This window comes from Oncorhynchus mykiss, chromosome 9 (genome assembly GCF_013265735.2).
Source record: "Oncorhynchus mykiss isolate Arlee chromosome 9, USDA_OmykA_1.1, whole genome shotgun sequence".
Classification (NCBI taxonomy): Eukaryota; Metazoa; Chordata; class Actinopteri; order Salmoniformes; family Salmonidae; genus Oncorhynchus; species Oncorhynchus mykiss.
The window spans coordinates 47,408,357-47,435,681 of NC_048573.1; the positions used below are offsets into that span (position 1 = coordinate 47,408,357).

The following is a 27,325-nucleotide window of genomic DNA, read 5'->3' on the forward strand; positions in this document are numbered from 1 at the left end:
GATTCCAATTTAAATGCAGTCTAAAGCGTTACTTCTGGTTTGAGTTATGTTTTAAAGTATACATAATACAATCTGAAAATTGCTTTATTGAAAACCACAGTACTTTTCCCTCCATTTCGCTGAGGATGTCACGCCCTGACCTTAGTATTCTTTGTTTTCTTTATTGTTTTGGTTAGGTCAGGGTGTGACATGGGTGATGTATGTGTTTTTGTACTCTCTAGGGGTTTTGTAGGTTAATGGGGTCGTTTACTATCTAGGTGTTTATGTATGTCAATGGTTGCCTAGATTTGTTCACAATTGGAGGCAGCTGTTTATCGTTGTCTCTAATTGGGAACCATATTTAGGCAGCAGTCTTCGTTGGGTATTTCGTGTGTTATTGTCTATGTCTAGTTGCATGTGTAGGCACATTTATATTATAGTGTCACGGTCGTTTTGTATAGTTTGTTAAGTGTTCTTCATTAAAGTATGTATTCATCTTACGCTGCGCCTTGGTCTTCTCCGTACAACGAACGTGACAGAGGAGCTGTAGCTTACTTGGGGTGGCAGGTAGCCTAGTGGTCAGAGTGTTGGACTAGTAACCAAAAGGTTGCAAGATTGAATCCCCTAGCTGACAAAGTAAATCTGTCGTTCTAACCCTGAACAAGGCAGTTAACCCACTATATCTAGGCCGTCATTGAAAATAAGAATTTTTTCTTAACTGACTTGCCTGGTAAAATAGAGTATAAGGGGTATGGACTAAAGCCTATTGACCAGTGTGTATGACTGTGCACATCATCAATACTGGGTGCAGACTTTCTAAATACTGGAGAACATTTCATTCAGATGAACTTTATCCTGAATGGTTTCTTATCGTTAAATCAACTGTGTCATAGGAGTCTGTATAGTGTGGTGGCAGCAAAGAGAACATATGGATCATGTGTGTAAACTATTGTTTTTGGAGAAGCCAATGAGCAGGACTACAACTTCAATGATATTACTCCGAAGTACAACATATTTTATAAACAAAAAGCAAATCTCAATGTGAAAACCTCCTTCCAAAGAGGTACTATCATATCGTGAGAGTATAAGTACAACATTATTTTATTGTAGACGTGAACACATTTACATACATGCAATGTACAGACAAATGCACACAACAGTTAAGCATGGTACATGATTTTCAACAACTTAACTGAATTTTACAGTAAATAATGCCGCAAACCTCTGCATAACTTTGTCCTTTTTGGAATTTGACCCAGAAATGTCCTCTTATACAGGGCAAACTAGAAAATGTGTACCAGTGTCTGGTAACTCTTGAGTACCTTTTGAGAGTCGACCACATAACATGAAGTATAGCAGAGTCAACCCCATAACAAAAAGTATAGAAGAGTCAACCCAGTCACATAAAGTGTAGCAGTGTCAACCCCGTAGCGTGAAGTGTAGCAGCGTCAACCCCGTAGCATGATGTGTAGCAGTGTCAACCCCGTAGTGTGACGTGTAGCAGCGTCAACCCCGTAGTGTGAAGTGTAGCAGCGTCAACCCCGTAGCATGATGTGTAGCAGCGTCAACCCCGTAGCGTGAAGTGTAACAGTGTCAACCCCGTAGCGTGAAGTGTAGCAGCGTCAACCCCGTAGCATGATGTGTAGCAGTGTCAACCCCGTAGTGTGACGTGTAGCAGCGTCAACCCCGTAGCGTGAAGTGTAGCAGCGTCAACCCCGTAGCGTGAAGTGTAGCAGCGTCAACCCCGTAGCGTGAAGTGTAACAGCGTCAACCCCGTAGCGTGAAGTGTAGCAGCGGCAACCCCGTAGCGTGAAGTGTAGCAGCGTCAACCCCGTAGCGTGAATTGTAGCAGTGTCAACCCCGTAGCGTGAAGTGTAGCAGTGTCAACCCCGTAGCGTGAAGTGTAGCAGCGTCAACCCCGTAGCGTGAAGTGTAGCAGCGTCAACCCCGTAGTGTGAAGTGTAGCAGCGTCAATCCCGTAGCGTGAAATGTAGCAGCGTCAACCCCGTAGTGTGAAGTGTAGCAGCGTCAATCCCGTAGTGTGAAGTGTAGCAGCGTCAATCCCGTAGTGTGAAGTGTAGCAGCGTCAACCCCGTAGCGTGAAGTGTAGCAGTGTCGACCCGGTAGCGTGAAGTGTAGCAGAGTTAACCCCGTAGCGTGAAGTGCAGCAGCGTCAACCCCGTAGTGTGAAGTGTAGCAGCGTCAATCCCGTAGCGTGAAGTGTAGCAGCGTCAATCCCGTAGCGTGAAGTGTAGCAGCGTCAACCCCGTAGCGTGAAGTGTAGCAGAGTCAACCCTGTAACGTGAAGGGTAGCACATTCAACCCTGTAACGTGAAGGGTAGCACATTCAACCCTGTAACGTGAAGAGTAGGATAGTCCACCCCGTTAAGCAAAATGTAGCAGATTCAACCCCGTAGCGTGAAGTGTAGCAGAGTCAACCCTGTAACGTGAAGAGTAGGATAGTCAACCCCATCAAGCAAAATGTAGAAGAGTCAACCCCGTAGCGTGAAGTGTAGAATAATCAATCCTATGACGTCAAGTGTAGTGTTATATGTGAACTCCATTGTTTCATCAATGTCTGCGATTAGACAACTCCATAAATGGCATCTACCAGTTCATAGGTCCCGGCGCTGACATCAATAGAATGTCTCGGTACAAATTATCTGTTGACACCTACTGGTATTTAGTTCATCAAGTCCATGCCATTGCACTCCCATCTCTGTATAAACAGTCTATTGTTTTGAGTGTGTCAGTTCAATTTCGAACTCGGTGGCCTCTAGAGGTGACCAGTAATCCCCAGCTGGGGGTCAGTCAGTAGGGGGTGCTATACTGGAACAGGAGTGTGTGAGTGCTTATTTTCATGGTTTCTGTTGGGACTGCTGTGGAGACGTGAGGACCCTCCTGCAGACGAGAAGACAGAAAGAGAAGAAAGAGCGTTCTTTTCTTTAGACTGAATTCTTATGAAACAGCTTTCACTATCATTTTAAAAATGTCATCTTTTATGTTCTTTTATTCATTTACAGTAGTGGAAAAAGTACCCAATTGTCATACTTGAGTAAAAGTAAAGATACCTAAGGATCGTACCTTTTTTTCCAATTTTCGCCTAAAATGACATACCCAAATCTAACTCCCTGTAGCTCAGGACCTGAAGCAAGGATATTCAAATTATTGATACCATTTGAAAGGAAACACTTTAAAGTTAGTTGAAATGTGAAATTAATGTAGGAGAATATAACACATTAGATCTGGTAAAAGATAATACAATGAAATAAACATGCATTTTTTTCATAATCTTTGATATGCAAGAGAAAGGCCATAATGTATTATTGCAGTTTAGGCACAATTTAGATTTTGGACAATAGATGGCAGCAGTGGGTGTGCAAAGTTTCAGATTGATCCAGTGAAGCATGGCAATACTGGACAATATTTTGTATCAAGTCTGCCCAAATGTGCTGAATTGGTCAATTGATACATTTTCAAGTACATAACTATAGAGAACATACAAAAATGATATGGTAATACAAAATGTAAGTTTACACACTCTCAGGAATGTCATACAAATAAAATGTTATTGGTTACATACACATGGTTGCAGATGTTATTGCGAGTGTAGCGAAATGCTTGTGCTTCTAGATCTGATAGTGCAGCAGAATCTAACAATAAATAATACATCAGAAAACTAAATACTGCATAGTTTCCTAAGGACTAGAAGTGAGTTGACCCTCTCTTGCTTAGACTCCATGATGGATCATTAGCTTATACACTAACTGTCACACATCTAGATGACCGGGCGGGGTGGGGTGGGTGTAGAGCCAGAGACAGCAGGGACTCAAACTGTAGAACCCAGTTCCTACATTTGAATACAAAAATGTATTTTATCAATCAAAGCTATGCTACATTTTATCTCTGGGACCTTCAGTGTCACGGCTGTCGTTGAAGGAAGACCAAAGTGCAGCGTGGTAAGCGTACATTCTCCTTTTATTTAAAATGTCGCCAACAAAACAACAAACAAAGAAACAACCGTGAAGCTTACAGGGCTATAGTGCCACTAACAAAAGTCAACTACCCATACTGAAAGGAGGGAAACAAGGGCTACATAAGTATGATTCCCAATCAGAGACAACGATAGACAGCTGTCCCTGATTGAGAACCATACCCGGCCAAAACATAGAAATAAAGAAACATAGAAAACAAAACATAGAATGCCCAGCCCACATCACACCCTGACCTAACCAAATAGAGACATAAAACGGCTCTCTAAGGTCAGGGAGTGACACTCAGGATGACAAATCAGAGCAAGATTACTGAATGTAAGTACATTATTTACCTTCAGAGGTGAATGTATCAAACCAGTTGCCGTGATAAATGTTTTTTGTTGTTGTGCAGTCTCCTCAAACAATAGCATGATATTTTTTTCACAGTAATAGCTACTGTAAATTGGACAGTGCAGTTAGATTAACAAGAATTAAAGTTTTCTGCCCATATAAGACATGTCTATGTCCTGGAAAGTTTGCTGTTTCTTACAACTGTCATGCTAATCACATTAGTACACGTTAGCTTAACCGTCCTGGTATAGGGACACCTATCCTGTCGAGGTTATTAATAGAAAATGACACTAGTAATAGTGAAAGTCACCCAGTAAAATACTACTTGAGTAAAAGTCTAAAACTATTTTGTTTTAAATATACTTAAGTATCGAAAGTAAATGAATTTGGTAAAATATACTTAAGTATCAAAAGTAAAAGTATAAATAATTTAAAATGTCTTATATTGAGCAAACCAAATTTTTTTTGCGGATGGCCAAGGGCTCAGACATAATCTACAAACGAAGCATGTGTTTAGTGAGTCTACCAGATCAGAGGCAATAGGGATGACCACGGATATTCTCTTGATAAGTGTGTGAATTAGACAATTTTCCTGTACTGCTAAGCATTCAAAATGTAATGTAGTGTAGTGAAGTAAATGTTGTCAAAAATACAGATACCCCCAAGAAGTACTTTCGAATATTTTTACTTAAGTACTTTACACTATCAAAATAAAGAAAGTCGCACACTCCATGTGTAATCTCCCAGCAATTTAGTGGGTATTTACCAATTAAATTGCTGGGAGATTACACATGGAGTGTGCAACTTTATTTTGATAGTTTATAGTTTATTTGCCGATAGTCAGCACCTCCACACAAACTATTATTCTGGGTGTTCGCCAGCTCATGTTTTTTTATCTACTTAAAAGTCCTTTACACCACTGTTCATATATTGTATTGCCATCTGCTTGATTTATACCTGAAATATCTCTGTGTGTTTTTGTATAGCGTGTGTTTTTGTATAGCGCCTTAATCAGTGGGATGTTTATCCTAGTCATGCAGTTCTTAGTGTAGCACGTACTACAGTACCCATAATGCTCTGCCACATCCGTGCCTGCTCTGTCCTGTCACCTTATTAATACACGTACCTTCCTGACAGGTAGGTCCTATCCAGCCCTGTAGACAGGTGCAGCGGCCGTTCCGTGGATCACACCGTGCCCCGTTCCTACACTCACAGCTCTCAGAACAGTCCGGGCCGTATTGGTTCACTGGACAATCTGGACACAACCCAGACAGGGAAACAAGAAGTGCGACAACACTTTTACATTGTAGTGTTGTTTGGCATGTTTGAATCCTTACATTGACTTTAAGTCAAACTGCATTGATGTTAAATGGGAGACTCAGTGAACATTTGACTTAAGTGGAAGTTAGGAGCCACCCCATAGTCATTTGAAGAATGTTGATAAATCACACTACTTCAATATTAGATAAAAAGAAACAAACAACTACTTGTGTCACAGCGCGTTCCCATCTTTCCTGTGGGGCACAGACAGTGGCCGGTCATGGGGTCACATGGGGTGTCCCCCTCGCAGTCACATGACTGGTTGCAGCCCACCCCGAAATGACGCTGCTCACACTCTGTAACCGGGAATGAGAGGGAGGGGGAGCATTCATGGCACACATGGATATGAGAATGAAAAGTAATCCCCATCCTTCAGCATTGCAGGTAAAAGACTATGACTGGGGCATGTAACAGTCCCATTTGATCAGCAATTGTATCTACTAAATCTCAGCCTAATCCTTATTTCTGACTGTTAAACTGCTTTTCACCTTTCTCACAGTGGTATCCATGGTAACCAGTAGGGCAGAGACAGTGCCCTGTGCTTGGGTCACAGGGGGCGAGGCCTCGGCACTTACACTGGCGTTGACAGCGGTGGCCATGGAAACCAGCAGGGCAGGCTAGACAGAACATTAGAACATCAAACAGAATATTAGAACTTCAGACCATCAAACAGGACATAGGAACAACAGAACATAAGACAGACTGAATGGCCCTGCCTCACCATGTTCACACAGGTGACCATAGTATCCCGGGTCACACTGGCACTCTCCCGTCACTCTGTCACATGTCCCGTTGTTATGACAATCACACTGCAGTTTGCAGTTGGCTCCGTAACTCCCTGATGGGCACTCTGAATGACCAAGCAACAGAAAACACATACAACACCTTGTCATGGGTAAACGATGGAATGGTGTCACGGGCTCATGATATCAGGGGCACTCAAATGGAGTCTTCACATCAAATTCACAAAACAACACAATGAGGAAAATGTGAAATGTGAGCTGTTGACATGGTTGTCACGACAGGGGTTTAAATACTATTTGAAATAAATGAAACACTGTGTATGTGCTTGATTGAGCTTGTCTGATGCAATTGAACCAATATAAGTGTCTCTGCAAACATCACCTACCTGGCTCTCCAGGTTGGATTAAGCAAATAAGCAAAGACATTGAAAGATTTAAAATATTATGTATGGTGAGGTCACCTGTATCACAACTGGGTCCGGTCCAGCCTAGTCCGCAGGTACAGCCTCCAGAGACCAGTTCACACACACCACCGTTACTGCAGTTACAGTGCTGGCCACAGTCTTCCCCATACCAGCCCTGGGCACAATCTGACACACACACACACACACACACACTATAGAATGTCAATAAAACTTGACGGGGTGGTTTATTACATTGATTACAGTCATTGTGGAGCAAGAATAAACAGAAATATGTGTGCGTGTTACCCTGTCTGCAGTCTTCTCCCCGCTGGCCCGCCTTGCACACACACCTGCCCATCTCTGGGTCACTTCGTGCCCCCTCGCCACACAGGGCCACCCTGGCACAGTCCTGCCCATAGCGCCCTGATGGGCATGCTGGTAGAACCATAGGAAAAGGTAGGGGAAAGAGAGGAGACCATACCAAATGTTATATGGTACTGCTTGTGTTATAGGATCAAAAATACATGCAATTGCCATTTTATGCAATTACCATTTTACTTTCTAATGTTGAACTAAATACTATGTAAATATCATTGTATTATATGTGAATGTCCACTCCTCCCCTCCTTCTGTCAATACCCTATGGATATGCCCATTCCCCTGGCACACGTTGGCACTCACTGGTGTTGCAGTCTGCTCCGATGTACCCCGATGGGCACTGACAGGTGCCCGTGGTGGTCTGGCACACACCGGCATTCAGACACTGGCACGGGCGTTCACAGTTTGGGCCATACCATCCCATGTCACACTCTGTCAAGGCAAACACACACAGGACCTAGTTGTGGTAGTTATTATGGTTAACACATTTCCTACTGGTAAGAGCAACGTTTTGTTCTGATCAGCTGATGTCATAACTAGGGCCAAGAGTTTTTCCTGATCAGGTCACATTGTGGAAAAACCCCTGAACCTAACTATGACTATTGTAAGCTAACAAACTTTCAACAGTGGAATTCCTTCGTGACATTGGTTAAGGAAGTGTGTGGCGGTCTGTGCATGTGTGTGGGGTGGTTGCCTTGATCACAGTTGTTGCCATGGTAACCCGGGGCGCAGAAGCAGAAGCCGGTGACAGGGTGGCACAGCTGGTTGGTGCCAGAGCACTGGCACACCTGGTTACAGTTCAGCCCATATGTGCCAGGTTGGCATGCTGGCAGAGAAACCCACAACACACACATCAAGTCCCATACAACACAGGTACAGTGCATTCGGAAAGTATTCAGATCCCTAGACGTTTTCCACATTTTGTTACGTCACAGCCTTATTCTAAATAGATTCAATTGCTTTTTCTTCTCATCAATCTACCCCACAATGACAATACAAAATCATGATTTTAAAAATGTTAGTGATTGTATTAAAAATGAAGCACCTCCGGGAGTGATTACGACATTGAGTCTTCTTGGGTTTGACGCTACAAGTTTGTTTGGCACATCTGTATTTTGGGAGTTTCTGCAATTCTTCTCTGAAGATCCTCTCAAGCGCTGTCAGGTTGGACGGGGAGCGTTGTTCCACAGCTATTTTCAGGTCTCTCCAGAGGTGTTCGATAGGGTTCAAGTCCGGGTGGGCCACTCAAGGACATTCAGAGACTTATCCCCAAGCCACTCCTGCGTTGTCTTAGCTGTGTGCTTAGGGTCGTTGACCTGTTGGAAGGTGAACCTTCGCCCTAGTCCGAGGTCCTGAGCGCTCTGGAGCAGGTTATCAAGGATCTCTCTGTACTTTGCTCCATTCATCTTTGCCTCAATCCTGACTAGTCTCCCAGTCCCTGCTGCTGAAAAACATCCCCACAGCATGATGCTGCCAACACAGTGCTTTACTGTAGAGATGGTGCCAGGTTTCCTCCAGATGTGACTCTTGGCATTCAGGCCAAAGAGTTCCGTCTTGGTTTCATCAGACCAGAGAATCTTATTTCTCATGGTCTGAGAGTCCTTTAGGTGCATTTTGGCAAATTCCAAGTGGGCTGTGCCTTTTACTGAGGAGTGGCTTCTGTACGGCCAGTCTACCATAAAGAACTAATTGTTGGAGTACTGCAGAGATGGTTGTCCTTCTGGAAGGTTCTCCCATCTCCACAGAGGGACTCTGGAGCTCTGTCAGAGTGACCTCCCTGACCAAGGCCCTCTCCCCCGATTGCTCAGTTTGTCCGGGCGGCCAGTACTAGGAAGAGTCTTCGTGGTTCCAAACTTCTTCCATTTAAGAATGGAGGCCACTGTGCTCTTGGGGACCTTCAATGCTTCAGAAATTTATTACCCTTCCCCAGATATTTGCCTCGACACAATCCTTTCTTGGATCTCTACGGACAAGTCCTTCGACCTCATGGCTAGGTTTTTGCTCTCACATGAACTGTCAACTGTGAGACCTTATATAGACAGGTGTGTGCCTTTCCAAATCATGTCAAGTCAATTGAATTTACCACAGGTAGACTCCAATCAAGTTGTAGAAACATCTCAAGGATGATCCATGGAAACAGGTTGCACCTGAGCTCAATTTCATGGCACAGGGTCTGAATACTTCTGTTTTTTTATTTTTAATAAATGTGCAAACGTTTCTAAAAACCTGTTTTTGCTTTGTCATTTTGGGGTATTGTGTGTAGACTGATGAAGAAAAAATTCAATTTAGTTAATTTTAGAATAATGCTGTAACGTGACAAAATGTGGAAAAGGTCAAGGGGTCTGAGTACTTTCCAAATGTTCTTTATGCCTACTGTAGCGGTAATAAGAAAACATGTATATTTACTGTCATTTCATGCAGAACCACCATTACATACAATGCATATCTACCTCATGGGCCCTGTTCGAATACTTCAGAAATGCATCCTTCCTTCCTAATTTCCTTGAGGTTATCATGGATCTGCAATGGTTGGATTGGTGATGGTGAAAGCATACTAGATCTGTGCTTACCTCAAGGAACCAAGGATACATTTCTGAACTATTCAAACATGGCCATAGCATTCAGTTCTCGATTACTCTATTCTCCTATCCCTCTGGCTCTAGCTTCTAGGCTAGACCAGAGCTCCCTCTACGGGCACTTACACTATGACACACCACAATCTATCACCAAACGAATGCTAACTTGTTAGGTTGCATGTGTCATTGCAGAGTCTGTTATTTTGCTCAATGCAACACAAAACAAGGGAAACAGTACAATACATCTTCACTCTCCTTCAGCTTCCCCAAGTCACTCACTTTGCTCACAGCCATTGCCAGTGAATCCAGGGGGACAGCCACATTTGCCAGACACATGGTTACAGGAAGTACCGTGGGGACAGTTACAGTCGCTCAGACAGTCATTCCCATAGGAGCCAGGTAAACAGGCTGTGGTGAACGGGGAAATTACACATGTTCAATGAAGTCAATAAATACAGTCTGTTGTGATTTACAGTATATACAGGTCCTTGTAATAAATAGCTACTATACATTCATATTTGACTATATGTCAGGACCTGTATTCATAAAGCGCCTCTGAGTAGGTTTGCTGATGTATGATCAGGTGTCCCCTTGTCCATGTAATCTTATTCATTATGATCTAAAAGGCAAGACTGATCCTAGATCAGCACTCTGGCCTTACCTCTGTCACACTTGGGTCCCCTCCAGCCAGGAGGACACACACACACACCGCTGACTTGGTCACACATATCCCCATGGTTACATCGACACCGCTCCTCACACCCTGGGCCAAACAGGCCAGCCTCACACGCTGTTTAGGACACAAGTGCACATAAAACAAAAACACGTTGAACTGCTGTCAAAGTGCTTATGCTCCTCTGCACTGCTGCTTCTCATATTGAACTGCTGGGCGTAGCTCTTAGCCTTGGCTTGGAGACAAAAGCTTTCTATAGGCCACTACCACCATCACCATTATCAAAGACAATCTATTACGCTGTTGGGATTAAGCATACACAAACACATTCACTGTTTAAAAATGTGAATTGTATTGATTGAACAAATTAAAAAGCACCAGAAAGCAATGTACAGATAGCACACATCGATCTGCACAACATAGGCACGATGTATGCAGGATACTTCGGGAAGATGCAGTTTAGGCATATTGTCAAGACTATTCTGTCTATCTGATGTCTCGGCGACATCTTCCCAATGTGCAAACGCTCTCTGAACGACATATTACCTAAAGATATTGATACGTCGGCCAAAAGTGTGCATGTTTACTGGAGTGATAAGAAGACATTAGCATTGCATTGAGGTTCCGAGCAAGAAACTCCAGCATGTTTACTTTATCGGGGTTCAGTGAAGACTGGACAGAGATGTTCCCTGCTGTGCTGAACACTTTCTCTGGAGCGGTGCTATTTTTAAAAATATTTTTTTATTTAACCTTTATTTAAGGTTATTATTATTATTATTTTCAATGACAGCCATTTAAAGTTGTAGAATGGGCTTAACTGACGATGCTGTCACATAAGTATTCCCAGGGGGACTTGAGAGGCCAATCACTGGCGATGTAATGAGCAGTCAGGCTCATGTACGGGTTCGTGGCTGCACTAGACCACATATCTGTTGTGAGAGAGAAATTGGGTATGTCCTTGAGTGCTTGGAGAATTTCTTCCATCACTTTCTCATACAAATTGGGAACAGCTGTTTGTGAAAAGTATCTTCTCGACGGTAACTGTTTGTCAAGTTCCTGCAGCATTTCTTTAAATGCTGGCTTTTCAACTGTCCCAAAAAGCACCATCTCCATGACCAGTGTCGATTGTAGCATGTCAATCTTGGTGGGGAAAGCTCAACATTATTTGTGGGGATGCATGCCAGCAAAGGCCCTAGACAACACAACTCATTTACTGCCTTTTAAAAAAAACATAACTGATATGGCTGACTTGCTTAAACAAATGTGGTTTCTATTGCGAGACGTACAAACTGTGGTGTAACAGTACAAATTTAGACCGTCCCCTCGCCCATACCCGGGCGCGAACTAGGGACCTTCTGCACACATCAACAGTCACCCTCGAAGCATCGTTACCCATCGCTCCACAAAAGCCGCGGCCCTTGCAGAGCAAGGGGAACTACTACTTCAAGGTCTCAGAGCAAGTGACGTCACTGATTGAAACGCTATTTAGCGCCCACGCTAACTAAGCTAGCCGTTTCACATCCGTTACACTCACCCCCCTTTTGACCTTCCTCCTTTTTCCGCAGCAACCAGTAATCCGGGTCAACAGCATCAATGTAACAGTATAATTTTAAACCGTCCCCTCGCCCATACCCGGGCGCGAACCAGGGACCTTCTGCACACATCAACAACTGACGCCTACGAAGCATCGTTACCCATCGCTCCACAAAAGCCGCGGCCCTTGCAGAGCAAGGGGAACTACTACTTCAAGGTCTCAGAGCAAGTGACGTCACTGATTGAAACGCTATTTAGCGCCCACGCTAACTAAGCTAGCCGTTTCACATCCGTTACAGTGGCATAAGGGAACGATGAGCGGATACGAGCCAATCTGTAATTTTGATTAAGACATTAATGAGCGAGCTAAGACGGACGTAGTCAATTGAAGTATTTCTTTGGCACTTTTTAAATGTACTGCGACAGAATTCAGAACGTGGGCCGTTCTTACAGTATTTTCCCTGTTCACCAACTCAGAACCGAATAATAAATAAAGGGGGCATATAAGCAGACAATAAAAGCTCTAACAATATTAAATTATGACATTTCTCTAAAACAGGCTATAGGCTAGATTTGCACCACCAAGTCAGAACAGAAGGCTAAGTTCTGAGAAGGAAAGAGACCAAATTATTAGGGTGAAGCACATGGGCTACTAATATCACAACATACACTTAGTATTACTTTCTTAGCTACAGTATACGTATCCCCTTGGGATCTTGCATCACTTATGCAGCAGCATACAAGACAGTTGTGGCTCGACGGTCCTTCATGTGGGCATGTTTTGTCATCCTTGTCATCAAAGTCTGTCACTCTTTAGATTGATGGTGCTTTCAAGACAACTGGGAACTCAGAAAAAAACAAGGTTGAACTATGACATCAGTGAACTTCAGGTTGGAGCTCTAGAAAGAGAAAGAGTTGAAAGACTGTTCAAAACGTATTTTCCCAGTCCGAGCTTGTTTTTTTTCCGAGTTCCCTGTTGTTTTGAACTCACGGAAGTCTGAGATTTCCCAGTTCCGAGTTTTCAGTTGTTTTGAACGTGACAGAAGTAATTCTGGCTTGACAGCATGGCCAATGTATTCAACCTTGTCTGACCCATGGTGTTGCATGTGAATGTTTATATTTTTAAGCTTGGAAAAGATACCATTAAACCCAGACTTGGACCACACACACTCTCCACCGAATAGCAGGCAGGGGAAGCCAAATAGGGATTGCTTTGCAACAGAGGTTCCGGATCATGGACCATCGCTGGAGGTTCCGGACCGTGGACCGTCGCTGGAGGTTCCGGACCGTGGACCCTCGCAGGAGGTTCCGGACCGTGGACCGTCGCAGGGGGTTCCGGAATGTGAACCGTCGCCGGAAGCTCTGGACTGGGGACCGTCGCTGGCAGCTCTAGACTGGGGATCGTCGCCGGAAGCTCTGGACTGTGAATGTACACTGGAGGCTGAGTGGGTGGAGCCGGTACAGGTGGCAGTGGACTGGTGACACGCACTTCAGGCCTGGTGCGGGGAGCAGGCACAGGACGCACCGGACTGGTGACACGCACTTCAGGGTGAGTGCAAGGAGGAGACACAGGACGTACCAGACTGGGAAGGCGCACTGGAGGCCTGATGCGTGGGGCCGGTACAGGTTGCACCGTACTGGTGACACACATTTCAGGGTGAGTGCGAGGAGGAGGCACAGGACGTACCAGACTGGGAAGGCGCACTGGAGGCCAGATGCGTGAAACCAGTGCAGATGGCACCGGACTGGTGTCACGCTCTTCAGCACGCCTGTATGGCAGCATACTCATCGCTACCACCTCTCTCCGGAATCTTTCATAAAATTTATCATCCGACTCCCAAACAGGCTCTGGCACTCTCCGCTGCTCTACCGCCAGCTCCATGTGCCTCCCCCCCCAAAATCTTGGGGTTTCTGTGACCGTGGTCCCCGGTGTCGTCGCTGTCCTTCCATGCTTCTTGGCGACTCCCGCCAAGGAAGGCTATCCTGACCAGGATCTCTTCCCATCCAAGATCTCCTCCTAAGTCCAGGATACCTTCTTCCAGGATACCTTCTTCTCCTGGTCCTGTTGTGGTGGGATATTCTGTCACGATCTTGGAAATGAGCGGGCCAAGGTGCAGCGTGAGTATAGTTCCACATATTTATTTAAGTGAAAATAACTAAAAAACTAAACTTACAAAGACCCTGAGGACGTAGTGCCCAAACACACTAACCAACAATCAATATCCCACAAAACACAGGTGGGGAAATAGCTACCTAAATATGATTGATAAACAGCTGCCTCTAATTGGGAACCATATTAGCACCAACATAGAAATATATATACTAGATCACCCCCTAGTCACGCGCTGACCTACTACACCATAGAAAACTAAGGGCTCTCTATGGTCAGGACGTGACAGTATGATGTTGACATGTCCAATCAAAGCTATGATATAACTTAGATATAACGTGATTTGATGTCACGTTATCTGTGCCCAATTAACTTGAGCCTTCTTGGATAGGCACTTCTAATGTAAATATATGGCAGCACCCAAGGAGGCTTGAACGTTCAATCAATCAATCAATCAATAACATTTAGTTATGAAGCCCTTTTTACTTCAGCCGATGTCACAAAGTGCTATACAGAAACCCAGCCTAAAACCCCAAACAGCAAGCAATGTAGGTGTAGAAGCACGGTGGCTAGGAAAAACTGCCTAGAAAGGTGCAAAGTTCTAGGCAGAGTTTCAAAGAAAAAGCCATATCTCAGACTGGCCAATAAAAATAAAAAATTAAGATGGGGAAAAAGAACAGACACTGAACAGAGGACCTCTGCCTAGAAGGCCAGCATCTCGGAGTCGCCTCTTCACTGTTGACATTGAGACCGGTGATTTGCGGGTACTATTTCATGAAACTACCAGTTGAGGACTTGTGAGTCTTCTGTTTCTCAAACTAGGCACTCTAATGTACTTGTCCTCTTGCTCAGTTGTGCACCGTGGCCTCCCACTCCTCTGTCTATTCTGGTTAGAGACAGTTTGCGCTGTTCTGTGAAGGGAGTAGTACAAAGCACTGTACGAGAACTTCAGTTTCTTGGCAATTTCTCGCATGGAATAGCCTTCATCTCTCTGAACAAGAATAGACTGATAAGTTTCAAAAGAAAGTACTTTGTTTCTGGACATTTTGAGCCTGTAATCTCAAGTTTGCTAGAGAGCATTTGGATGGTCCAGAAGAAGATTGGGACAATGTCATATGGTCAGACCAAAATATAACTTTTTGGTAAAAACTCGTCGTGTTTGGAGGACAAAGAATGCTGAGTTGCATCCAAAGAACATAATACCTACTGTGAAGCATGGGGATGGAAACATCATGCTTTGGGGCTGTTTTTCTGCAAAGGGACCAGGACGACTGATCCGTGTAAAGGAAAGAATGAATGAGGCCATGTATCGTGAGATTTTGAGTGAAAACCTCCTTTCATCAGCAAGGGCATTGAAGATGAAACGTGGCTAGGTCTTTCAGCGTGACGATGATCCCAAACACACCGCCCGGGCAACGAAGAAGCATTTCAAGGTCCTGGAGTGGCCTAGCCAGTCTCCAGATCTCAACCCCATAGAAAATATTTGGAGGGAGTTGAAAGTCTGTGTTGCCCAGCAACAGCCCCAAAACATCACTGCTCTAGAGGAGATCTGCATGGAGGAATGGGCCAAAATACCAGCAACAGTGTGTGAAAACCTTGTGAAGACTTACAGAGAACGTTTGACCTCTGTCATTGCCAAAGGGTATATAACAAAGTATTGAGATAAACTTTTGTTATTGACCAAATACTTATTTTCCACCATAATTTGCAAATAAATTCATTAAAAATCCTACAATGTGATTTTCCGGATTATTTTCCCTCATTTTGTCTGTCATAGTTGAAGTGTACACATGATGAACATTACAGGCCTCTTTCATCTTTTTAAGTGGGAGAACTTGCACAATTGGTGGCTGACTAAATACTTTTTTGCCCCACTGTATACTGTAAGTCTCCAACTTCAGTGACCCAACACACCTCCAGGCTGAGTAAGAGCTATTTGACTAAGAAGGAGAGTGATGGAGTCCTGCATCAGATGACCTGGCCTCCACAATCACCAGACCTCAACCCAATTGAGATGGTTTGGGATGAGTTGGAATGCAGAGTGAAGGAAAAGCACCCAACAAGTGCTCAGCATATGAGGGAACTACATCAAGACTGTTGGAAAAGCATTCCTCATGAAGCTGATTGAGAGAATGTCAAGAGTGTGCAAAGCTGTAATCAGCTGCTGCGAGGGGTGCAGAGCTGTTGGCTGGTGTTGGGATAGCCAGGTGGAAAACGTGGCCAGCCGTAGAGAAATGCTTATTGAAATTCTTGATTATCCTGGATTTATTGGTGGCGACAGTGTTTCCTAGCCTAAGAGGAGGTGTTATTATTCTCCATTGACTTGACAGTGTCCCAAAACTTTGCTTCAGGATGTACATTTCTGTTTGAAAAAGTTAGCATTTGCTTTGCTAACTGACTGTGTATATTGGTTCCTAACTTCCCTGCAAAGTTGTATATCGTGGGGACTCTTCGAAGCTAGTGCAGTGCGCCACAGGATGTTTTTGTGCTGGTCAAGGGCAGTCAAGTCTGGAGTTAACCAAGGGCTATATCTGTTCTTATTTTTTGAATGGGGCATGCTTATTTAAGATGGTGAGGAAGGCACTTTTGAAGAACAACCGGGCATCCTCTACTGACGGGATGAGGTCAATATCCTCCCAGGATACCCGGGCCAGGTTGTTTAGAAAGGCCTGCTCGCAGAAGTGTTTTAGAGAGCATTTGACAGTGATGAGGGTTGGTCGTTTGACCGTGGACCCATAATGGACGCAGGCAACGAGGCAGTGATCACTGAGATCCTGGTTGAAAACAGCAGAGGTATTTAGAGGGCACGTTGGTCTGGATGATATCTAAGAGGGTGCCCATGTTTACGGATTTGGGGTTGTACCTGGTAGATTCCTTGATAATTTGTGTGAGATTGAGGGCATCTAGCTTAGATTGTAGGACAGCTGGGGTGTTAAGCATTTCCCAGTTTAGGTCACCTAACAGTACAAACTCTGATGATAGATGGGGGGCAATCAATTCACATATGGTGTCCAGGGCACAGCTGGGAGTGGGGTCTGTAACAAGCTGATTATTTCTGGAGAGATGGATTTTTAAAAGTAGTAGCTCGAACTATTTGGGCATAGACCTCGATAGTAGGACATAACTCTGCAGGTTATCTCTAAAGCAGATTGCAACTCCGCCCCCTTTAGCAGTTCTATCTTGACAGAAAATGTTGTAATTGAGGATGGACATTTCAGAATTCTTGGTGGCCTTCCTAAGCCAGGATTTTGACACAGCTAGGCCATCAGGGTTGATGGAGTGTGCTAAAGCAGTGAATAAAGCAAACTTAGGGAGGAGGCTTCTGATGTTAACATGCATGAACCCAAGGCTTTTCCGGTTACAGAAGTCAACAAAAGAGAGCGCCTGGGGACACACAGGGCCTGGGTTAACCTCTACATCACCAGAGGAACAGAGGAGGAGTATGATAAGGGTCCTGCTAGTGCGTTCGGAACAGAGAGTAAAAGGAGCAGACTTCTGGGCGTAGAGGATAAATTCAGGGCATAATGCTCAGACAAGGGCATGGTAGGATGCGAGTACAGTGGAGGTAAACCTAGGTATTGAGTGATGATGAGAGAGGCTGCATCTCTGGAGGCATCAGTTATGCTAGGTGCGGTCTCCGCATGTGTGGGGGGTGGGGCAAGGGAGCTGACCCGAGGCATGTAGAGCGGGACTAGGGGCTCTGCAGTAAAACAAAACAATGAGAGCTACCCTAAACAACAGTATACAAGGCATATTGACATTAGAGGGAGGCATAAAGCAATTACAGGTGTTCATTGGGAGGGCTAAGCAGATAAACAACATGAACAGTCCAGTAGGCATCAACTGTGTAGCCGAGTGATCACAGTGTCCAATAAGCAGCAATGGACAAAACAGCGGGAGACACGACGCTCTGAGAGTTAGCAGGCCAGGGCTAGTAGCTGGGTCCTCACCGACATCAACGACGCAGAGGCCGGTTGAGAGCACATCGGCCGAAATACGTCAGCAGACCAGTTGTGATGGATCGGCGGGGCTCCGTGTCAAAAAAGGGTCCAGGCCAATTGGAAAGAGAGGTATTGTAGTTGGTGTACTTCGTTTGCTAGCCGGGAGAATTGGCCTAGCTCCAGGCTACCTGGTGCTTGCTTCTGGACAAGGGTGTCAGCCACGATAGCCACTCGGTAGCAGCTGGCTAGCTGCGATGATCCGGTGTAATGGTCCAGAGCTTGCGGCAGGAATCCGGTGATGTAGTGGGGGGAAAAAAGCAGTCCGATATGCTCAGGGCAGATATTATCCGGGTTATCCGGGCTAAAGCGGCTGGTGTCTGTGCTAAAGGTAAAAACTGCTAGCAGTGGCTAACAAAGACTAAATAGCTAGTAGCTAATTAGCTAGCTAGATTCTGAAGGCTAGTTTCTGATGGAGGTTCCAGTTAGGTCTAAAAAAAAAATAGCTGAATATTTACACGGGACAAAAACAAACATCTTGCTGCTACGCCATCTTGGAGAATGTCATTTTACAGTAACAAGGTTAGGATTCTTATTCCTTACCTGTCTGACAGTGCTGTCCTACCCAGCCTGGGCCACAACTGCATTCTCCAATGCGATGGTCACACACACCACCATTCAAACACTCACAGGGCTGAGCACAATCCGCCCCAAACCAGCCATGGGCACACTCTGGGGACAGCGAGAGAGAGAGACAGGAAGAGAGACAAGAATAATTCCTCATTAATAAAGTTTTGTCACGAGAATGTTAACTTAGTTACCATGGAAACGTATTGTGACATTGAAGCACATGGCTGCAGGAGACAGTTGTTCCAGAAGTGAAGTCCAGAAGTTGAAGAAAAATCTAGGTAAATATTACTTGTGTAGTGAATATTTTTATTGTCAGTCATTTCCAAACAGGCTATAAATTTATTTAATTTGTGGTAGAATTTCGATTTTTTAAAAATATATTTTATGTATTTAGGTGTAAACTACCTGTATATGCTAGCTGTAATACTTGCCAAAGAATGCTAAGCAGTCTGTCATTTTTCTCCAAAAACAGTAGAAGCATAATTTCCATCACAAACTTAACTGTGGTGGAAATGACAAAAATCCATTATGTTATTACTTTTTACTTTTTTTTATTTTTTACTTTAGGCTTATCTAATCATGTTTTCAATTCCTTTAATCTAGAAAATGCTCCAAGGTGTGGACAATTGGAAAACTTTTTCTTTGTTTTTAGAAGATTCCACATAAAACAGCACAGAGGTCACAGACATAGAAACAAAATAATAATATGCTAAAAGCTAGCTGGCTATTGGATACAAGCAGATTTGTGAGTAGCTAACATTACATTCTACAAATAAATTGCCATGGAAAATGCACTGAAACCTCGGGTAAAATTAGACTTTGATGATTGTAATTTAGCACGGACCTGGAAAAGATGGAAAGAGGAATCCAATTTGTACATGGCTCTTACAATGGGAGAAAAACCTGATGACTAAAAAGTGAAGCTACTGTATTATCTCATTGGGGAAAAAGGCATAGAGATTTGTGAGACCCACTGTGTGGGCAGTACAAAAAAAATATCTTTGTTGAGGAAGTAATGGATGCCTTTTGTGATCCCAAGAAAAATGAAACAATTGAGATATATCATATTTTCATGCAAAGTCAGGGCCAAGATGAGAGTTTAGACAAATGTCTCACTGAATTGAGGACTCTAGTGGCCACCTGCAACTTTGGAGTAATCACAGACTCTCTAGTCAGGGACAGGATTGTGTGTGGCACGTGTGACCCACACTTAAGAAAGCGCTTACTCAGAGAGACTAATCTCAGTTTAGAAAAATGCATACAGATTGGAAGAGCTACAGAACTGTCCAGACAGAGAGCTAAAGTCATAAAAGTGCAGGGCCCTGTAGCAGTGCATGCATTAGCACTGGAAGAGAGTGAGAGGGAGAGGAGACCCTACAGAGGAACAGAGGGAGAGGAGAGACCCTACAGAGAGAGAGGGAGGAGAGACCCTACAGAGAGACAGAGAGGGAGAGGAGACCCTCCAGAGGGACAGAGGGAGAGGACACCCTACAGAGGGACAGAGGGAGAGGAGACCCTACAGAGGGACAGAGAGGGAGAGGAGACTCTACAGAGAGACAGAGACAGAGAGGGAGAGGGAGAGGAGACCCTACAGAGGAACAGAGAGGGAGAGGGAGAGGAGACCCTACAGAGGAACAGAGAGGGAGAGGAGACCCTACAGAGGGACAGAGAGGGAGAGGAGACCCTACAGAGGGACAGAGGGAGAGGAGACCCTACAGAGGGACAGAGGGAGAGGAGACCCTACAGAGGGACAGAGGGAGAGGAGACCCTACAGAGGGACAGAGGGAGAGGAGACCCTACAAAGGAACAGAGAGGGAGAGGAGACCCTACAGAGGGACAGAGGGAGAGGAGACCCTACAGAGGGACAGAGGGAGAGGAGACCCTACAGATGAACAGAGAGGGAGAGGAGACCCTACAGAGGGACAGAGGGAGAGGAGACCCTACAGAGGGACAGAGGGAGAGGAGACCCTACAGAGGGACAGAGGGAGAGGAGACCCTACAAAGGAACAGAGAGGGAGAGGAGACCCTACAGAGGGACAGAGGGAGAGGAGACCCTACAAAGGGACAGAGAGGGAGAGGAGACCCTACAGAGGGAGAGGAGACCCTACATAGGGACAGAGCATTATACAATGCAGATACTGTGATGGAACCATGAGAGAAAAAAGGAAAAATGCCCTGCACATGGAGAAAAATGTCAATCCTGTGAAAAAAACTATCACTTCTCTACAGTTTGCAAGTGCAGAGATCAGCAAGAGAAACAGAGTCCTGGCAATGGAAAATGCATCAGCTGACTCAGAGCGGTGAGGATGTTCTCTGCGTCACACTAGGGCCAAAGTCAGAGAGCATCAACATGGTACAGAAGAAAACCACAGACCCCAATGCAGCTCTCTTTGCAACCATGCTGGTCAACAAAAAGTTAGTTAGATTTCAGCTAGATTGTGGTGCTAGTTGTAACGTCATCCCTGCAAACCTCACAAAAGCCAGTCACCTAGAGCTCTGCAGTCAGGTATCGGTGATGTTTAACAAGAGAACTCTGACGCCACTGGGGAAATCTACACTTAAAGTGATCAATCCACGCAATAAGAAATCCTACCGAGTTGAGTTCATCATAGTCAACAAGAATGTGCACAGGCCCATTCTAGGCAGTAAGGCTATCCAGGCAATGGAGTTTATTACTGTGCAGCATCACAACATCCTGCCCATCAAGAAAACAACAGGATCCTGGACAAAAGAGCAAAGGTAACAGGAGTACTCTGATGTATCCCAGGGAGATGGATGCTTACCCGGCAAACTGAAGCTGGAAGTGAGATATTTGTCTAAACTCTCATCTGGGCCCGTCCAGCTGCCAAAGAGAAGATTGCCAGTAGCACTATATAAACCACTCAAAGAGGAGCTTGGTGGTCTAGAGAAAAGAAGGATGATAAAAGCAGCTGAAAAAAAGCACAGATTGGATTAGCAGCCTGATCGTAGTGAAGAAACCGTCTGGAAAACTAAAAGTGTATTGATCCAAAACCTCTCAACAAGGTGCTCAAGAGGAGCCATTACCCACTTCCCACTGCCAGATCTGAACAGAGCACACGTGTTCTCTGTTTGCGATGTAAAAACAGATTTTGGCATGTGGAACTGGAGGAGGAATCCAGCTCTCTCACCATGTTCTCTACTCCCATGGGACACTATAGGTGGCTGCGCATGCCAATGGGAATCAGTCCAGCCCCAGAGATATTTCAGAGGAAGTTGAACCAGGCAATGGAAGTTCTTCCAGTAGTCAAAATCATTGCAGATGACATCCTGATTGTGGGAGAAGGAGACAACGATGAAGCGGAGACTCTGGACCATGACAAAAACCTGAGAATGCTCCTGGACAGATGCAGGAGGCTCAATATCAAGCTGAATCCAGAGAAGCTGCAGCTCAGGCTGAAGGACATGCCTTACGTTGGCCACCTGGTAACATCAGAGGAGTTGAAAGTGGACCCAGGAAAAGGGACAGCCATCAGACAGATGCCTAGGCCTACAGATGTGCAGCGCTTCCTGGGCAGGGTAAACTACCTAGCCAAGTTCTGCAGCCACGCCACGAGGCTCTGCGAGCCACTGCGACAGCTAACACACAAGGACTCACTGTGGGAGTGGTCAGAGAGACATGAACAAGCTTTCAATAAAATCAGGGATACCAGTGCACAGACCCCTGTGCTGAAATACTACAACCCAACAGAGCAGTTTGTACTACAATGTGATGCTTCAGAGAGTGGGTTAGGAGCAGCCTTGATGCATGGAGGACAACCAATAGCATACGCCAGCAGAGCCCTGACAGAGACTGAAAAAGGGTATGCACAGATAGAGAAGGGGCTGCTAGCAGAACCCTGACAGAGATTGATAAAGGGTATGCATAGATAGAGAAGGGGCTGCTAGCAGAACCCTGACAGAGATTGATAAAGGGTATGCACAGATAGAGAAGGGGCTGCTAGCAGAACCCTGACAGAGATTGATAAAGGGTATGCACAGATAGAGAAGGGGCTGCTAGCAGAACCCTGACAGAGATTGATAAAGGGTATGCACAGATAGAGAAGGAGCTGCTTGCAGTGGTGTTTGGCATGGAGAGGTTCCACCAATTCACACATGGATGAACTGTGGAAGTGCAGTCAGATCACAAGCCTCTAGAGAGCATCATGACAAAGCCTCTCCTCAGCGCACCAAAAAGACTACAATGCATGCTCATGAGACTCCAAAACTACGAGGTCAGTCTCCGATACGTTCTGGGAAAACATATGGTGCTGGCCGACTGCCGCCCTGCTCAGGCACCTCACAGACTGCCGCCCTGCTTGGTACCTCACAGAACAAGAGAACAGAGGCCATGTGGAGGTCGAAGTGGAATCAATCAATATGATACACTACCTCCCTGTGTCAAGCGAGAGACTAAAGCACATCCAGAGAGCCACTGAGCTGGACCGGGAGATCCAGACACTGAAAAATGTGATCCTGCAGGGGTGGCCTGAAGTGAAAGAACATGTACCCTTGGAAGAAGCCATGTATTTTCACAACAGAGTGTGCAAAGTGGAGTTGTCTTCAGAGGTGAGCGAGTCGTTGTGCCTAATGCCCCCAGGTCAGTGATAATGCAGAGAATCCATTCCTCACACATAGGAATCGAGGGATGTCTGAGAAGGGCTCGCGAGCGTGTCTACTGGCTGGGCATGAAGATATGCTGAGGAGCTGAGAAGATATATGGCACGATGTAGCACCTGCACTGCATGGGGTGTGAAGCAGCAGAAAGAGACGCTGAGGTCACACAAAGCACCAAAGCATCCCTGGGAAAAAATAGGGACTGACCTGTTCTAGTTCAACGACAGAGACTACATGGTCACAGTTGATTATCTCTCCAACTTCTGGGAAGTAGACCATTTGGAGAACACATAGTCAAAAACAGTCATTCGAAAACTGAAGACACACTCTGCACGCTACGGGATACCTGACATCCTTTACTCAGACAATAGTCCCCAGTACTCTTCAGACGAGTTCCGAAGTTTCAGCAAGGCTTGGGAATTTACACGTAAAACATAATCTCCAGGATACCCACACAGAAATAGAAAAGTGGAATCTGCAGTGAAAACCAGCCAAAAGACTGATGGAAAAAGCAAAGAGAGCAGGTGCTGACCCGTACCTGGCCCTGCTGGATCACAGAAATACCCTTCACAAGGAACAGACAGCAGCCTTGCAATGGCGCTCATGGGAAGACGTAAAAAGACACTACTTATAATGAGTGAAAATCTTCTGGGACCTGTGATGGCAAACTGTCAACTGGAGAAGTTCAAAGAAAAACAGCAGAGACAGGCAAAGTAATACGACACCTCTGCTAAGGACCTCACAGAGCTGCAGCGAGGTGACAGGGTGAGAGTTCAGCTACTCACAGGACAGAAACAGTGGTGGCAGAGGGCCACAGTAGGCAGACCTGTTGAGCGAGAGTCCTACGAGGTGAAGACAGAACAGGGACAAGTCTTCAGGAGGAACGGGAGACACCTGAGGAAGAGCAGAGCAATGGAGGAGGATTTCCCTACTGTTGAGGAGCCTGGCACAGAGCCAGTAAACAGAGCAGTAGTTGACGCCCAACGCAACCTAGAGGTGAACGCTGCACCTCAACAAGAAGATTCAAACATCTCAGGTCAAGCACCTCCTGATGTAATCAACACTCCCCACACAAAGCTTGGTAGGGCCATCCGAAGACCTATACACCTGAAAGACTTTGTGTGAAGGTAAAAATAATAATAATGTAATGGACAGTCAGAGACATTAAACAAACATTCAAATGATACAGTTTCACTTTGCTCCTTGAGCTCTTCTATGCGGAAGACCCCTCTGCAATCTGGGCTCATGAAGAAGTGAACAAGTCACCATGTAACAAAAGAACTCCAGGAGGACAAGGTTGTTGATTCAGCTGCCTTGAGGAGGAAGATGTTCGATGTATTACATTTTTTTATTCTGTATAACTGCATAATCTGATCTTTGTGACCAATCTGGCCATAATGTAGCTTCTCTCTCGAAAACAGTGAGTTTTGAAAGAAGACGTCACACACAAGAGGCCATGATGAGAGAGCTATACTGGTACACATCCGAGCAACAGACTGTAAGCAACGTCTATGGTCAAACACTGGGGTTGAATGCCAACATTAAAGATGAAGAGGAGAATGAGAAGATTAGATCCTGGTAATAGCATGTTTTATCTGGAGCAGTTTGCTTCTCTCAAGTTATCACCCTTCAGTGTGTGAGGTGTTAGACTATTTCATGTCACAGATCTGCATGGTTTGGCATCAACATTCTCAATGCCAATACTTGTTTTATTCTGTTTAAGGCAGTCGGTAGTTGACATGTTTTTCCCCACAGCCCGTTGGTAAGAAATGACACAACAAATGATATGGTTTCTCTCTTTTGCTTCCTCCATAACCCACTTCCCTTGTCATGTAAAGCCTACTTACAGTAAATGTATTTGTTTAACACACCAACTGACTTGCAATTCGGATGCCATTCAATACATCGTAACAAAGGTTGACTTGCTGAATGCACCGAGGTGTCTGTTGTATACTACTAGCACACAACTCGGACACCTATGCATACCATTTTTCAAATGTATTAAACATTTAAAAAAGGAAATATCACGTAACAAATTGTGGAGAAAGGGAAGGAGTCTGAATACTTTCCGAATGCACTGTAAGTGCCCAGTTAAGAACTGTGAATTCACCTTTGATGGCTCTCATCTACACCACCACAACCGTTTGTGATTGGAAGAACCACTTATTGCAGCCATTGTTCGAAAATGTGCTGAGATACAGTACAATGGGAGGGGGAGGGGCACATACAGGAGGTTGAAGTCAGACTTCTATTAAGGACTTATGTCTGGACTTGGTGTCTGTATGGCATACATAGCTGTAACTCGGTCTAGCCAGCACATATAGCGGACAGATCAGCGAATCACCAGGAAAAGAAATGATGTAAATCTTAACGACAGTGATTTTGGAATATCACATGATCCGTTTGAAGTGAATTATTCATCCAAAAGGTTGTTAATAACGTAATTTACCACAGGATAACACACCAACTTACTACAGTGGAAAAAATATCACACTATCTGTTCGACATGTCTATTAGCCTACATTACCTGACAACTTATTACATTACCCTGTTAAAAGGTTATTGCATTATGACAAGTTACAACGTTATCTGCTACTGTATTATAGGGATACTGCGAGATTCTGGCATTTACCGTCCCTGTAGACTTTCAGTCATTGCACAAATGCAAACCGCTAACTTCCTTCATACAGAAGGCTGAGACAATCAAATGGTATCCACGAGTTCATCTGACTTTAGGTAAGTAGAACAAAGGACTTAAATGCCAGAATCTCGCAATATCCCTTTAACTATTGTAGAGGGCCTAAGTGCATTGGAACTCTCCCAACCCCCCTTCTTCCCTATTTGGTCTTGGAAGTTGATCCACCACTTACCCAGTTCGCAGGCTGCCCCAGTCCACCCGTTGGAGCACGAGCAGCGCCCAGAGAACTGATCACACACCCCTCCGTTGTGACACAGGCAGTGATGCTGGCAGTCTTGTCCATAAAAGCCTTCGACACATTCTGAAAGAAAGATACACATCGCTGTAAACACAAGCTAGATTCCCACCATATTTCAAACGTACACAATTTTGTAGGCAAAATAATACATTCTCTGTTACGCAGGCACACATGCATTGATATTGTAAGTAGAAATTGTCCACCAAAATGGAATTTTAAAAGCCTGTTATATTAAATGAAGTGCCTTTTTAACAAACACCACATGGAAAATCCAATATATCAGATTTTGAATATGAATCAAGACTTGCCAAAGTGCCAAAATTCTTTATTTTCACAACTTTGAGGAAGACTAACTCACTTAACCCCATCAAAGATTTTCCCCATCATTGTAAAGCCGTAGTTATTTTTGTTTCTTTGAAAAAGTCACTTCTGAATAATATAATTTATTTTCATGTGACAAGTGATTAATTTCCATCTCATTTTAAGACCAACCCTTTTATAAAAACTGAACTCTCGTTTTAATATGGTGAAACTATTCCTAATTTTTCTTCTTTTTTTTCAAAAGAAACATTGAAAACATAACAGTAAAATCATAGTGTAAAATCAGGTGAGCTAGTTCTGCTTTTTTGAAACATTTCTGGGATTTTCTGGTGGAAAACAGCGCATCAAGCATAACACGTCAAGCATAACACATCAACCCTGTTGCCCATAGATAGACACGGGATAGAACATACAAAATAATACAAATGTTCAGCTTGCATGTCCCTTCCTGTAGCACACGTGTTTCCATCCCCCCTGTCACAAGGGGATTTATGGCTGATTTAAGACGCAAGGTCAATCCTGTTACCGTCAACTCTGTTACTTGAATTGGGACTTAACTGGCAGTTAATATTATTTTATTTTTATACCACACACACACACGCACGCACGCACACACACACACACACACACACACACACACACACACGCACACACTGACAGTACCTTTCTCACAGCTGGGGCCGATCCACCCTGGCGTACACTGGCACTGCCCACTCACAGGGTCACAGGTGGCATTATTACGGCATTCACAGGTGTGTTCACACCCACGGCCAAACCACCCTGCCTGGCATGCTACAACAGGAACAGGGCACAGAAAGTTAGGGGGAACGAAAACAGCCATAACA

General features: G+C 44.7%; 1 protein-coding gene across 1 annotated transcript in view; it reads right to left on the reverse strand.

Annotated features, from left to right (window-relative positions):
* Nucleotides 1-982: 982 nt before the first annotated feature.
* The window catches only part of LOC110532240 (multiple epidermal growth factor-like domains protein 6), an 87,394-nt gene continuing 61,051 nt past the window's right edge, over nucleotides 983-27,325 (reverse strand). Inside the window, exons 21-34 of the mRNA XM_036988181.1 lie at nucleotides 27,144-27,272; nucleotides 26,094-26,222; nucleotides 18,583-18,711; nucleotides 10,387-10,515; nucleotides 10,005-10,133; nucleotides 7,844-7,975; nucleotides 7,453-7,581; nucleotides 7,078-7,206; nucleotides 6,829-6,957; nucleotides 6,346-6,474; nucleotides 6,113-6,241; nucleotides 5,792-5,920; nucleotides 5,431-5,559; nucleotides 983-2,880 (exon numbers count right to left, since the gene is read on the reverse strand). Coding sequence (XP_036844076.1) covers nucleotides 2,804-2,880; nucleotides 5,431-5,559; nucleotides 5,792-5,920; nucleotides 6,113-6,241; nucleotides 6,346-6,474; nucleotides 6,829-6,957; nucleotides 7,078-7,206; nucleotides 7,453-7,581; nucleotides 7,844-7,975; nucleotides 10,005-10,133; nucleotides 10,387-10,515; nucleotides 18,583-18,711; nucleotides 26,094-26,222; nucleotides 27,144-27,272 — 1,757 coding nt within the window. The 3' untranslated portion in view covers nucleotides 983-2,803. The remainder of the gene's footprint in view (nucleotides 2,881-5,430; nucleotides 5,560-5,791; nucleotides 5,921-6,112; nucleotides 6,242-6,345; nucleotides 6,475-6,828; nucleotides 6,958-7,077; nucleotides 7,207-7,452; nucleotides 7,582-7,843; nucleotides 7,976-10,004; nucleotides 10,134-10,386; nucleotides 10,516-18,582; nucleotides 18,712-26,093; nucleotides 26,223-27,143; nucleotides 27,273-27,325) is intronic.